Below are 13,996 nucleotides of genomic sequence, written 5' to 3'. Positions count from 1 at the left end.
TTGGAGTTACAGAGTTGTGAGCTGCCTTATGAGTGTTGGGAATTGAACCTGGGTCCTCTGGAAAAGAAGCCAGTACTTTTAGCCACTCAGCCATGTATCCAGCCCCAAAATGATCTTACAGTGCTTGCGGCAGTGTAAGACAACTGGACTTTAGATCCTCAGAACTCATGGAACCACCAAGAAGGTATGGAGGCTCACTTTTAATTCCAGCAAAAGGCAGAGAGACAGGGAAGCTGTCTCCCAGGGCAAGTTGACTAGGAAGATTAGGGTTTGATTAAGAAACCCTGCCTCAATATGGAAGAATAAAAGAAAGCGATAAACAAAGATTGCCAACATTAACCTCTGGCCTGCACATGAACTCACACACATGTGAACATGAACACACATATATACTACATATACACAAAAAGGGAAAAACTCAGAAAGTAACTGGGGCAGATAAGATGGCTCAGCGAATAAAGGTGCAAACCCGACAATCTGAGTTCAGTCCCAGATCACACAGCTGAAGAGCAGAACAAACTCCTAAAAGTTGTCCTCTGACCTTCATGAATGCACCCTAAAGTGCACACGTACACTGTTAAGTATCAAACCCTGGAACAAATGGCAGAGGTGTCTATTTAATATATGAAAGCTGACCTGGAAACTCCTAGGGAGAGAGGAAGACTGTCCAGGAAGAAGCTGAGAGGAGCTATGAGGGAGAAAGGGTAAATGTCTAGTAACAAGAATTTCAATCCAATTTCAATTGGAATATCCCCAAGCAGACAGAGAGACTTGGAGAAATGTCCCAAATCACCGAGTGGCGTCCCTTTCCACATGATGGGGGCCTAGTAGGGCAAGAAGAAGCTTCCTGACACACCACTGTGACTTTTGTAGTAAAAGTAGACAGTAGAGGCCCAAAAATGTGAGCCTATTTCCACTTGTCTGAAGGTCAGAGAGTTTCAGCTTGCTCAAAGTTGCTGCCATTCCACCCTAACCAAAGTCAGAGAGTTATAACTTACTTCTATTCCTTCAAGGTTATTGTCTGTTTCTACCTCAAACAAAGGTCCCACCTAGACTTAGATCAGAGAGTTCTGCTCTCTGTTAACAAGTGTGGCTAATATTCAACCTTGTATTTCAGGTATTGAGAAGTAGACCTGTTTCTACCTCAAACAAAAGTCTAAGGATCCAACTAAGTTCCTACTCTCTCCTGGAGATAACCATGGATTCCACCCAGGGAGTGGTTTACCTACAGAATGTTTTGGTTAGGGTGTGAGAGTTACTTATCTTGTTCTAGCAACAGAATGTTAAACTAAGAATGTTGCCTGCAACCTTCAACTGACCTGCTCAATTCCTTGTCTCATGTTAATACAGTTTTTTTTTTTTTTTTTTTTTTATCTTACTCCTTCCTTTTGAGGTTAGGCATATTTTAAACAAATGGAAATTAAAAGCATGCAATTTCAGCATTCACTGGAACTCCCTTCCATACTGTCCTATGTTTTGTTTTATTATTTTTGTTCACATCTAAATTCTCTTTACTAATTTTCCTAATCCCCATGTCCCTACACTGGTAAGTGATATTTTTGTTGAAGCTGGTCCTGGACAGTAGACAAAGCAGGAACTCTGCAGTGACACCCAGTAGAGGGGGGAAATGAGAGGTTAGAGCAGGTGGGGGAGAAAACAGCTGGAGACATGCAAGTGTTTTAGTAAGCAGGGTTGCCCACATGTGGGGCCCCAAAGGGCACAACAGGGAGATGCCCATGTGGTGGGTGGCCCAAAGGGCTTAGCAAAGAGGTGCCTACATGGTGGGCACCCCAAAAGGGCACAACAGGGGAAGAGAACACTTACTGAGTTAGTGAAGAGAAATGGTTAGATAAGGTTGTTATGGTTTAAGTAAAATGTTGCAGTTCCTAGAGAGCCTGGCCGAGTCATGGCACCAATGTTATGGTTTAAGTAAAATGCTGCAGGTTCCCTCAGGGGCGCAGCAACAGAAACGCTGCAGGTCCCCAAGTGGCAGCAGGCAGCAGGTCCTGAGACCATGGCAGGCCACGAAGGGCAACGAATCCCAGGCAAGGAGCCGTGTGGTGGGTGAGAGACTGAGATGGATAGACACGCCACAAGACCACACTGCAGGTGAAGGCAGCTGGTCCTGGGTAGGGAGCCATGTGGCAGGTGAGAGACAGAGACATGAATAGGCACGCCATGCAGAGCAAAGTTGGATATATACTTAGTGGGTTACGGAAGGGAAGGGGAAAGGAGGAAGAGCAGAGACAGACAGAGAGAGAGAGAGAGAGAGAGAGAGAGAGAGAGAGAGAGAGAGAGAGAGAGAGAGAAACAGACAAGGGGAAGGGGAGAAGGAAAAGACAGAAGCTACCTCTCCAAGAATGAGACGGAAAGGAAGTGACTCAGGCTGGAAGCTGAAGATCAGCTTGCCTCGGTAGACAGGGGAGGGAGCGGGTGTGGCTTGTCTCTTAAAGGGACAGGACAGACCATTACAAAGGTGGAAGGGAGAAGCAGCTAAAGAGATGGAACTCTAGAATTGAATCTGGTGGGCGGCAGAAGCCAGCAGAAACAAATGATCAGTACAGACCCCAGGAGAGTCAACAGCTTGGCTCAGAGAGGCTGAGCTCCCTAGAAGGGAGTCCATTTATGACTCTTGGGTGGCTTCAGCAGCAGATGGATGAGAAAAGAAATAAAAAGGAAAGGAAAGGACGTGACTGATCCTAGGGATGGGGGGGGTCCACAAGGGTGGGAGTCAGTCACCCGAGGCCTCAGCGGGATACACCATGCAGAGAGAGTTTAGAGAGAGTATAGAGTTTACTTAGTGGATTATGGAGGGGAAAGGGAATGGGAATGGGAATGGGACAATGGGAGAAGGGGACAAGAAGAGAGAAAGGCAGAGGCTACCTCTCCAGAAGAAGGGCAGAGAGAGAGAGAGAGAGATCTGCTTGCCTTGGTGGAAGGGGGAGGTTGGGAGTGGGTGGGGCTTATCTCTTAAAGGGACAGGATATCCAGGTGACAGACCAGGCCAGCAGATTACACTGATAGCCAGGTCTACTTTGATATGTTAAATAGGCACGCCTCAGCCATCTGTCCCAAAACAGTAAGGATTTTAAGAATTAAATGGCATAGGTAACCCTGGAATGATTACATTAATGTCAGATAAAATAGACTTCATGATAATTCACACTGTCAAAGATAATTTTATCAAAGCAATTAAAGGTCATACTCATCTGTCTGGCAATCACAGTTATATAATTCTATGATAACAAAGTCTCACAAATCATAAGGGAAAACAGAAATAAGAAATGACAATCCTACAATCACAGCTGCAGATGCTCCAGTTATCTCCCAGTAACATACACAGTCAATCAAGACAACAAAATTACACATAGTACTGGGCAACATTATCAATAAATAAAATAAAACTGTCTAATTTTTATAGAAATGACATCAACAACGGCTAAATGCGGTGAAATGGCACAGTCGGCTAAGGGGTTTGCTGTCAAGCCTGAGACCTGACTTTGATCCTGGAGAACCACATGGTACAATGAGAGAACCCACTCCCACACGCGCACGCGCGCACGCACGCGCACACACACACACACACACACACACACACACACACAGACTCAAAATAAAAGTAGACAAAAAACCTGGGTGGTGGTGGTGCATGCCTTTAACCCCAGCACTTGGGAGGCAGTGGCAGGCAGATTTTTGTGAGTTTGAGGCCAGCCTGGTCTAAAAGAGCTAGTTCCAGGACAGCCAGGGCTGTGACACTAAGAAACCCTGTCTTGAAAAACCAAAATCCAAAACCAAAAACCAAAACCAAAAATAAACAAACAAACAAACAAACAAACCAAACATACAAAAAAAAAAAAAGTCAAAAAAAAGAGAAAGAAAAGATAAAGAAAAAGCAAGCTGCTGGTCCTCTCCTTTCTAGAACACTGGTCTCACAGCAGGGCTTCCGCACACTGCAGGAGAGGACAATCGCTGTCACTCTATGACTAGTTTGGCCTTCCCCAAAAGCACCCCAGTTGCTCCCAACATCCTTACACACCTGGATACCATTCTGCTTGCTCCACCATCCACGGTTCTTTGCCTTGTTCCAGCAGTGAAATTACTAAAGGCTTAGAAATGGCAAGTCCTACTCAGAGAAAGAGAATGTTAAAAACAAATACAGAAACAGGCAACAATGGGCAAACAGCATTCGCTATATAATTAGTTTAACCGAAAACAAATTTTAGATCTTCAGGATGACTGTGATTTAAAACAAATGAATAAAAAAAGTTGCTGTTTAGCAAGCAATTTACTAAATAATTGTTGCTTGCAGAGATCATCAATGAAAATTAAAATTAGCAGGGAAGGATCATGAGAAAGTATGTATACAGTGTATCAAAGGACTTCAAAGCAAGCTATTTACCAGCTGTTAAGTGGTGGCTTTGGGGAGGGAGAAAAAGCTCACCAGTTAAGTCCTGCATGCGGTAGACTTTCCTCTGCCGCAGATCTTCATCTCTAGCATTAAGGGAAAACATCTTCTGAATTAGGAGAAACAGACAGCCTTACCCAGCGACACAAAGTTGCTGTAGGTCTCCAACATCACATCTCTGTATAAAGACCTCTGGTCTGGGCCCAGGCACTCCCACTCCTCCTTACAGAACTCCACAGCCACATCCCTGAACACCACCAACTCCTGGACGGAAAGCACACCATTTCAGGCAAACGTTAAGACTGCCTTTTCAAGGTTTTTCCAGGGCAAGGCATGTCTCCTCCCAGCAGTAGGGAAACTGAACATTTCAAAGCATTGGCCTTTGGCTCCTGAGAAACCATTTCTGAACCCTTGGATGTCCTGCCTGATGAGGTGTTTCTTTGCTGTATGCCTGACTGAGGTCTTGGGCTGGGCCAGCTTGACCTCTATCTAGGAGGCTGGAGAGTCAGTAACAAAGATGAGTTGTAACCACCATGGGCACTCCCAGCAAAAACCCCAGACGAAGAGCATTTGTCAAGCGTTGCTTGCTGGCCATATTGCTACACGTTGTCTCATACCATGGTAGGAGAACTAAGCATGTCTCCAGACTTCCACCAAGAGGACACAATGCAGACTTTAGATTTCGCCCTTGGCAAACTTCTCTTTCCTGGTCCACATTCTCTTTTTTCTTTTAACTTATTAACCTATTTATTTTGTGTGCACTGGTGTGAAGGTGTCAATCCCCGGAACTGGAGTGACAGACAGGTGAGCTGCCACGTGGGCCCTGGGAATTGAACCCGGGTCCTCCAGAAGAGCAGCCAGTGCTCTTAACCACTGAGCCGTCTCTCCAGGCCCCTACTCTGCATTCTTTTGAGGGTAAATTCACAAGTATGAGAAAAACTGCTTCTCTTAGTTGTGCAAATTCAACCAAAGAATCACTCTAGTCTATCCAGACAAGTGGTTCACTCCCGTAATCCCGGCACTGGGAAGGACAGCTAGAAATTCAGGGCTAGCCTGGGTCTTAGTTAGGGTTATACTGTGATAAAACATCCCAGCCAAAAGTAACTTGAGGAGAAAGAAGTGTATGCCCCTTATGCTTCCAAGGTACCATTCATCACTGAGATAAATCAGGGAAGGAACTTAAACAGGATGGTACCAAGAGGCAGGAGGAGATGAAGTGGCCATGGAGGGGTGATGCTTACTGGCTTGCTCCCCAGGGCTTTCTGCTTTCTTATATAACCTAGGGCCACCAGCCCAGAGATGGTGCCACTACAGCAGGCCAGACCCTCCGCACCAATCACTAATTTAAAAAATGCCCTATTGGCTTGCCTTCAGCCTGATCTTATAAAGGTGTTTTCTCAATTGAGGGTCCCTCTCTCTGATGCTAGCTTGTGTCAAATTGACATGAACACTAACCAGGACATCTAGGTTACACAAGTTCCAGACCAGCCTGTGTTACAAAATGGCACTCAGTCTCAAGTAGGAAAAAACAAGAAAGCCAAACCCACAGAGGAGGAACTGCAGTTGAGGTTAAAAGAAGCATGCAGAAGAGAAGCCCAGCAGTGCACTGGGGCCCATAGAGAGGCGCACAGCAGGAGAATGTGCGGTCCAGTGTATGCAGCTGCCCAGGACGAAGCCATTTGCTGCCGGCACCACCTGTTCTGGGAACCTGACACACTCAAACGGAATCCCGAAAACTATTCTGTGGGTGTTTTGGTTATGACTAAGATAGTAATAGGGACTCATAACATAGCAATGGGCACACTCTTGGGGACAAGAGACACAGAAGACACCTGGAAAATAAAAAAGCATTGTAATCCCAGCACTCGGGAGGCAGAGGCAGGTGGATCTCTGTGAGTTCGAGACCAGCCTGGTCTACAAGAGCTAGTTCCAGGACAGGCTCCAAAGCCACAGAGAAACCCTGTCTCGAAAAACCAAAAAAAAAAAAAAAAAGCTGACTCCCTTCTCGCTTTTGTGTCTGTCCCCTCTACTTTGGGTCACTAGCATAACCTGCAAACAGGCATGCTGGTCACTCGAGATGAAGCCAGGATACCTACGCTGCTTATCTCTTTCCTTCCAAGGCTAAAGCACGCAAGAGGGTGGAGGCATTTTGCTGGCAATTTTTCTTTGTGTCTTCTCCAGAATCCCTAAAAGGCACCTAAAGGTCTCAGGTCCTGGTCCTAAACCTGCACTCACCTTGGATTTCAGGAATAATATAGGCTTAGGGGCTGCCCCCGCCCCCAATGTGGCCAACTGTCCCTAAGGGCAGGGCCCCATCAGGTGCAAAAGTAACGTCTGCTGAGAATAAATCTGTCTCCTAGGACCCAGGACTTCTGCCTACCAGCTGGCAGGGGGACTAATCAGACCACACCTCCATCAGGATTACTTAATTATGCAGACCTGCCTTGTTCCCTTCCTTCCCAGAGTTAACCCTAAAAGCTCAGTGCCTCAAAGATAGTCTTAGCACATCATTAAAGGCAACCTAAGGCGCCTTATCTTTGTGTGGCCACAAAATCAACTTCTCTCAGCTTTTCAGTGTTACTTATTCTTTATCTATTTTAATTTTTAAAATTCCTATGTGAGTACGCTGAGGTCAAAAGAGATGATTTAGAAAAGGGAAACAGGCCAGGCACGGTGGCGCTCACCTTTAATCCCAGCGCTTGGGAGGCAGAGGCAGTGGATTTGTGAGTTCGAGGCCAGCCTGGTCAATAGAGTGAGTTCCAAGACAGAGAAACTCTGACTAGAAAAGTTTTTAAAAATAAAAAAAATAATAAATGAATTTTAAAAGAAGTATTTTTGGTTTTCTAGGTGGAAAGTTATTAAGCAGAACAGAAAAGACAATGGGTTTCTGATGGGATTAATGAATAAAAAATAAGGAATAAATTATACACCTGTTCTGGGGGTTATCAAAGGATGTGCAACCAGTAAATAACGTGGGAGCAGAAAGCTCATGAGCTTGAGATCAGCCTTGGCTCTAAACCAAGCTCAAAGCAGCCTGACTAAAAAACAATTACTACATAAGACTGCCCCATTAAATAAGTAACCAAGCCTTCTTCTGGCCTACACACAGACAGAATATTGTATACATAATAAATATTAAAAAAGAGCTAAATAAGTAACCAAAATAAAAATATAAAGACTGCATATTTAAAAGCAAAAGTTTTTCCTTTATTTGCAAAGATATACCAACATTTTTCTTTGTGGGTTTTTCTTTTTCTTTTTTAGATAGGACCTCAAGTAGTGAGCTTGAAACTTACTGGGTGGCTTAGGGTGGGCTTGCTCTTGCAGCAATCCTGAATAACTTTATATTTCACTTTTTCCTGACTCTCAGGTGACTGAGCACGCGATCCAGTCATGATCTCATTTGGTATATTCTAGGTGTCAGCAATCGTTAACCTCATGCCTATAATTCAGTCAGAACAAATCTAAAGTAAGTGCTGTTATTTCCTCCATTTTCAGATCAGGAAATTGAGGAATAGAAAAGTGAAGTAAACGCGTGACTCCAGAGGTACTGATATTCCTCACATGGCCCAGAAGCTGCTTGAAGGAAAAAAGAAAAACAAAAACGCATACAGTCTCCTGTAGTCCTCACATACGGAAGAAAACAGAATCACACTGCAAACCTCAGCCTCACATGGTTACCACGACAACAGGGTTACAATTCCACTTCCGGAATCAGCAGCCAGAAGACAGGTGACAGAAGCAATCCCACTCACCTTGAACACAGTGTTAACATCCACAATAGCCATGCTTCTCTGCTCTCGGGGCACTCTGGGAAATGGCAGAACTGGAGAAGGAAGAGAGAGTGAGAAACTAGGTCAAACACCCCAAGACCTAAGAAGTCACAACCAAGACTGAAATGCTACTGAGGGACTCGTAGGGACGATGACAGATTCTCATTCCTTCCATTTGTAAGGCCTGTGACCCACACAGGAAGTACTTCCAACCCCATTAATTGTGATGTGGGATAATGCTCTTGTACACTGTAAAGAATTATCACACGTATTAGTTTAATAAAATGCTGACTGGCCAGTAGCCAGGCAGGAAGTATAGGCATGGTGACCAGAACAGGAGAATGCTGGGAAAAGGAAAGGCAGAGAGTTAGTCACCAGCCAGATGCAGAAGAAGCAAGATGAGATTGCCTTACTGAGAAAAGGTACCAAGCCATGTGACTAAAAATAGACAAGAATTATGGGTTAATTTAAGTTGTAAGAGCTAGTCAATAATAAGCCCGAGCTAATAGGCCAAACAGTTTATAATTCAAATAAGCCTCTGTGTGTTTCTTTGGGACTGAACAACTGCAGGACCAGGCGGGACAGAAACTTTAATCTACACGGCTATCATATGCCCTTATCACAAGGGTAGAATCCACCAGCTACAGCATCAGTGTCCCAGGAGATTGACAGGGATAAATGCCATTGATGTATAGTATGCATAAAAAAACTTCTTATAAATATGTAGAGATTTTCTTTTTTTTATTTTTTTAAATGATGGGGTTTCACTAAGTAGATCAAGCTGGTCTTCAGCTCAGAGATCTGCCTGCCTCTGCCTCCCAAGTACAAGAATAAAACATGTGTGCCCCATGCCTGACTCCTTTAACTTTCTCTCTCTCCTTTTTTTCTGGCTCCCTTAATCTACTCTACTTTCTTTCTTTCTTTCTTTCTTTCTTTCTTTCTTTCTTTCTCTCTTTCTTCCTTCCCTCCTTCTCTCTCTCTTTCTTTCTTCTTTCCCTCCCTCCCTCCCTCCCTCCCTCCCTCTCTCTCTTTCTGAAACAAGGTCTCACTGTGTAGCCCTGGCTGGCCCGAAACTCAAAATGTAGACCAAGATGATCTTAAACTCACAGAGATCTAACTGCCTCTCACTCCTGAGTACTGGGATTAAAGGTGTGCACCACTATGTTCAGTCTTTAATTTTTAAATTATGCTATGTCTATAATGCCTAAGGCCCCTTCAGGTACCCAATAAAATGCCTGCTCGGGCTTTTCTGTGGGTAATATGAGTTTCCCCAAACCTAGTGTTGTTTGTTCCCCTTTATTCAACCCCCCCCAAAATTTGCCTTAGAGTTTATGATCAGAATTGTTTTTAAAATTAATTTATTTTATGTTTATTGGTGTTTTGCTTGCATATGTGTCTGTATACCATGTGTACACCTGGTGCCTTGAGGTCAGAAAAGAGAACTGATCCCCCGGAACTGAAGTACAGGTGCTTATCAACTGCCATGCGGGTGCTGAGAATTGATTTCCTCCACCTCATGCAAATAAAAAAGAGGAACTTGATCTCCTCTCTGGAAATCATAAACACAAAGCAAGGTACATTCAAGGAACTCCGAAAATTTCTGCAGGAACTGGTGGGGTGCAGAGTAAATTCCATTTTAGTCCGTTTAAGCTGCTATAACAAAATATCTGAGACTAGGTATCTTAGAGACAGCAAACTTGTTCTCAGTTATGGAGGCAGAGAAGTCCCCATCTCAGCACTGATAGGTTTGGTGTCTAGTGAAAACCTATTTCCTGGTCCACAGATGGAGACTGTTCTGTATTCTCATCTAGGGGGAAAGCAGCTCCAGGGAGTCAAGGCACTAATCCCATGTAATTACCCTCAAAGAGTCCCACCTCCTAAACCCACCACGCTGACCTCAGGTTTTAACTGTAAACTGGAGAGGGTGGGGATGGGAAATGACTGAGAGCCAGTGTGCGCATGTGTGTCTCCTGTCCTAAAGGTTTGGAGCTGAGGTTTTCTTTTTAGACTGCGAACTGGATCACCCTGAATCTTGAACTCCAAACTCTGACTTCTCCAGTAGCAGTCAACTGAGCCTTATAGATTTTTTTTATAGACTTTTCTTTTCTTTTATAGACTTTTCAAAATCTGTTGTTTGTCCCTAACTGAGGATGTGGCACAAAAGTAGGAGCCCCACAGTGGCACGTTTTTTCCAAATATAATTTCTCCACCCTCATACATTTCTGAGACAGGATTTCACGACGGCCCGGAACCCACTATGGAGCAGTCACTGTCTTCCAGCTTTCGCGGTCAGAGTGCTGAGATTACAGATGTGGGTCACCCCGTCTGACTTCTGACTATATTTAAAAGTCACGGTGATCGGTAAATCGATCTATCTTGGGTACAGATATCCTTATCGTCTCTATTATTTAGCTTTCTTGTTTTTCCAATTTTTCAAGTAAACTTGACATCCAGGAAGGAGTAGAGGTATCCCCCCCCCCCACCCCCCGCCGCCACTTAGTGGTGGAAGACTAGAGGATCCGGTAACCACTTATCACCATGTTCTGACGACCTCGCGCAGGCTCGCTCTCACCCTTCCGTACAATCCACACCCTCCGAAAGCCTTCTCGCCTGTGGAGTCACACTTGCCTCGCCGTAGTCCCTGAGGGGATCTCTTAAGCCCCCAGCGCCATCCCGGAAACCGGGTGGGTCCCCTAGAGCCAGCCGGCAGCCGGCAACCAACAAATAAAGCCCGGAAGGCCCCATACCCCAAATGCATAGAACCAGAGCCAGACTCACCTCAACTGGGACCCCACGGGCTACGAATTCCAAGGACCAGCGGATACCAACCAGAGCAGTACCCGGTTAGGTCCGGTAGGGCACTGAGATGATCCGGAACAACCTCTCTCCAGCCACTTCCGCCATGTGTCTCAGTTTTAAAGTGGACTACATTTCCCAGCAGGCCGTGCTTCTCTAGACTCCCTGGGAGAGTTTCAATGCCGGAGAGTGGAAGCAGAGAATGTTGGAACGAGAGAACGGACAAATAACCTTCTAAGGAGGAACATCCCACAGATTCGGGCCTGGGATCCTCTGAAACTTTTAAGGTGTTTCAGCTCTGCGGTGGGGTGGAGATCTTTACAGGAATACGGCAAGGATCGCCTCAAATGACCCAGCGCAGGACTACATTTCCCAGAGGCCATCACAGACCGTGATCTCCTTGACGAACTCAGCCTGCTCTTGACCCTCTGATGATAAGGAGTGAGAGCTCCTTAGAGCTTCCCAGGTGTAGAGTCGGTGGGGCAATGGCTGGGAATGACTGGATGGAGCAAAGATCACTTTGTCGTCACTGGAACACAATCTACTTACACTTGATAGCCACTAATTTAAATGTGCTGTTTTAGCCAGGCCTGCAATCCATGCCTGAAATCCCAGCACTCAGGAGGTAGAGACAGGAGAATAAGGGGTTTTAGGGCCAGCTTCGATTACGTTACATGGTGAGTTTGAAACCAAGGTTGCTTTTTGTTTTGCTATGTTGTCTCATTAGTACAGTAACTCGATGCTGATCATGCTGGCCTCAAACTCTGAAATCCCCACGTCTCTGCCTCCTGTTTGCTGTGATTAAGGTCACGCAGCCCCACATCCAGCTAAGTGTTGGTGGGTTTTGTTATTGTTACTTGGTTTTGTTGTTGTTGCTGAGGCAGAGTCTCACTAGGTAGCCTTGGCTGCTGTTCTGGCCTGGAGCTTGCTTGCTATGTAGCTCAGGCTGGTTTCTAATTCATAGATATTCTCCTGCCTCAGCATCCCAAGTGCTGGAAATAAAGGCACATACTACCATGCCCTGGTTGTTTTTCAGCCCCACAGACCTCTCCACCAACACAATCCAAATCAGACCAAACCAAACCAAATTAAAAGAAGCCCAGTTTTAATAGATGCCAGTGCTCCCGGAGAGGGGGACAGAGAACTGGAAAGACCACTTGTTTGTTCTCGGGAGGGGGGGGGCAGTTTAAATAACCTGTGGGAGTGGTCTTCACCCTCTCTGGGGAGGGGTCACCATTTGGCAGGCTTTCTTGGAGGTGGAGTTTGGACTGAGGCAACTCTCAGGGAACGGAGGGCTTCAAATGGAACTTTCCACCCAACATTCCAAAGTGGATGACAGGTGCTGGGGTGGCACTTCCAATCAAACATTCCAGACTTTTTTGGATAAGGATGTTAGGGGCTAAGGTGACACTTCCAACCAAACACTGCTAACTCTCAGTTTTTTGGGGACAAGATCTTGCCTGGAATTTACACCAGTTGTCTCAGTCTCCTGAGTGCTGGGATTACAGGTGTTTGCCACCACACCTGGCAGTAATTCTTAAATATATAAATTTACATTTTCCAATGGACTTATAATATTTTGCCTATTTTTTTCTATTGCTTTTTGAGGCAGGATCTGTATAGCATGATAATAAAAGCCCAGAGACAAATATTGGGGTTCAAGCTGAAGATCAGAGAAGCAAAGCAGCCAAGCCTCTAGAGGGTTCTTACCTCTACCAAGGCTCAGACAAATGGCCGACCCTGCCCTCAGCATGACTGCAGACTACAATGCTCTCCACCAAACCTCAGACTGCACTGAGCTTTTGTCTCCTCCTGCCTTATACACCTCTCTGTATTTACTCCTGTCTCCACCTCCCTGGTGCTGGCATTAAAGGCACATGACTCCTGAGTGCTGAGAGTACCTTAGTGTGAGTTCTCTTTCTCTTTTTAGATAGATTCCCATCTCAAGTAGCCCAGGGCAGCCTTGAATTCTGGGATTAAAGCTGTGTGCCATCACTCCCTGGCCTCTAGTGGCTTAGTTCTGCACTCTGATCTTCAGACAAGCTTTATTTATTAAGACACAAAATATCACTATAGATCCGTAGCCCAGGCTGGCCTTGATGTTGCCATCTTTCTACCTCAATATTCCCATTGTCTCTATCACAGGTATATGCCTGACCTCCAATTTAAATTTTGGAATGGGAGCTGTTTTATGAATATAATAATATTTAATCCATAGTGTGTCTAAAAATAATGACTTTTAAATATTTTAATTACTGTGCCTCTTTCTAGTGGCCCACTAAATTCCTAGTGTAATACGGAAATCACAATGGCAGGCACTTGCATCTCAGTCCTACAATCCCGGGGAAATAAGAGTATTAGGGATGCACTCAGCAGTAGGGCACTTGAACACCATCATGTATAAAGCTGTAGTTTCAACCCCAAGAACCTCAAAAGACCAGAAGTGAGGTATAATGACCTACTCCTATGACCCTAGTGATTGGGAAGGTATGTTGGAATATTGCCCCAAGTTAGAAGCCAGCCTAGGTGACCTGAGCTGAAAAAATAAGACTCCATTAAAAAAAAAACTATTAGAAAAATTAAAACCTAAAGCCACCACCTCGGGAGACACTAGAGCAGCCTTCCCACCACTAAGAGATAAGATTTAGTCCAGGGCACTGATCCTTACAACCAAACTGTTCACACAGCTGAGAGGAATCTCATTCACAAGACCTAGGTTACTGGCAGCCTGAAATAAGATTTTGCTGCTTAGATTTCTGGACTCCCTGGACTTTTCTGGACCTACTAGGACCCTCATGCACATCCTCTCTTCAGACCTCTGCCCTGAGGAATTCTCCGTGAACCTGCTTTGGGCGATATTGTGGCAGGTGTGAATGAGTGAGTGCAGGGTGAAAAGGCCAAGGAAAAAACAGCTTGCTCCTGACTCAACCTCAGGACTGGGGCTTGAAATCCCCCCAATTGCTCAGCTTGCTCCAGAATCAGGCTACAACAATCTACCAATCCCAAGCAATCCTGGAAAGCT

The 13,996-nt window shown here is 45.2% G+C and overlaps 1 protein-coding gene across 1 annotated transcript in view; it reads right to left on the bottom strand.

Moving 5' to 3' along the window:
* LOC119821591 (zinc finger protein 420-like) overlaps window positions 1-11,315 on the bottom strand; it is a 32,289-nt gene extending 20,974 nt beyond the window's left edge. The window contains exons 1-4 of the mRNA XM_038340711.2: window positions 10,957-11,315; window positions 8,161-8,231; window positions 4,543-4,669; window positions 4,037-4,123 (exon numbers count right to left, since the gene is read on the bottom strand). Of these exons, the coding sequence (XP_038196639.2) occupies window positions 4,037-4,123; window positions 4,543-4,669; window positions 8,161-8,193 (247 nt within the window). The 5' untranslated portion in view covers window positions 8,194-8,231; window positions 10,957-11,315. The remainder of the gene's footprint in view (window positions 1-4,036; window positions 4,124-4,542; window positions 4,670-8,160; window positions 8,232-10,956) is intronic.
* Between the last annotated feature and the right edge of the window lie 2,681 nt (window positions 11,316-13,996).

This window comes from Arvicola amphibius, chromosome 8 (assembly GCF_903992535.2).
Source record: "Arvicola amphibius chromosome 8, mArvAmp1.2, whole genome shotgun sequence".
In the NCBI taxonomy this organism is placed as follows: Eukaryota; Metazoa; Chordata; class Mammalia; order Rodentia; family Cricetidae; genus Arvicola; species Arvicola amphibius.
Note: the sequence above shows the minus strand (reverse complement) of the source record. Positions and strands in the feature narration are given on the sequence as shown.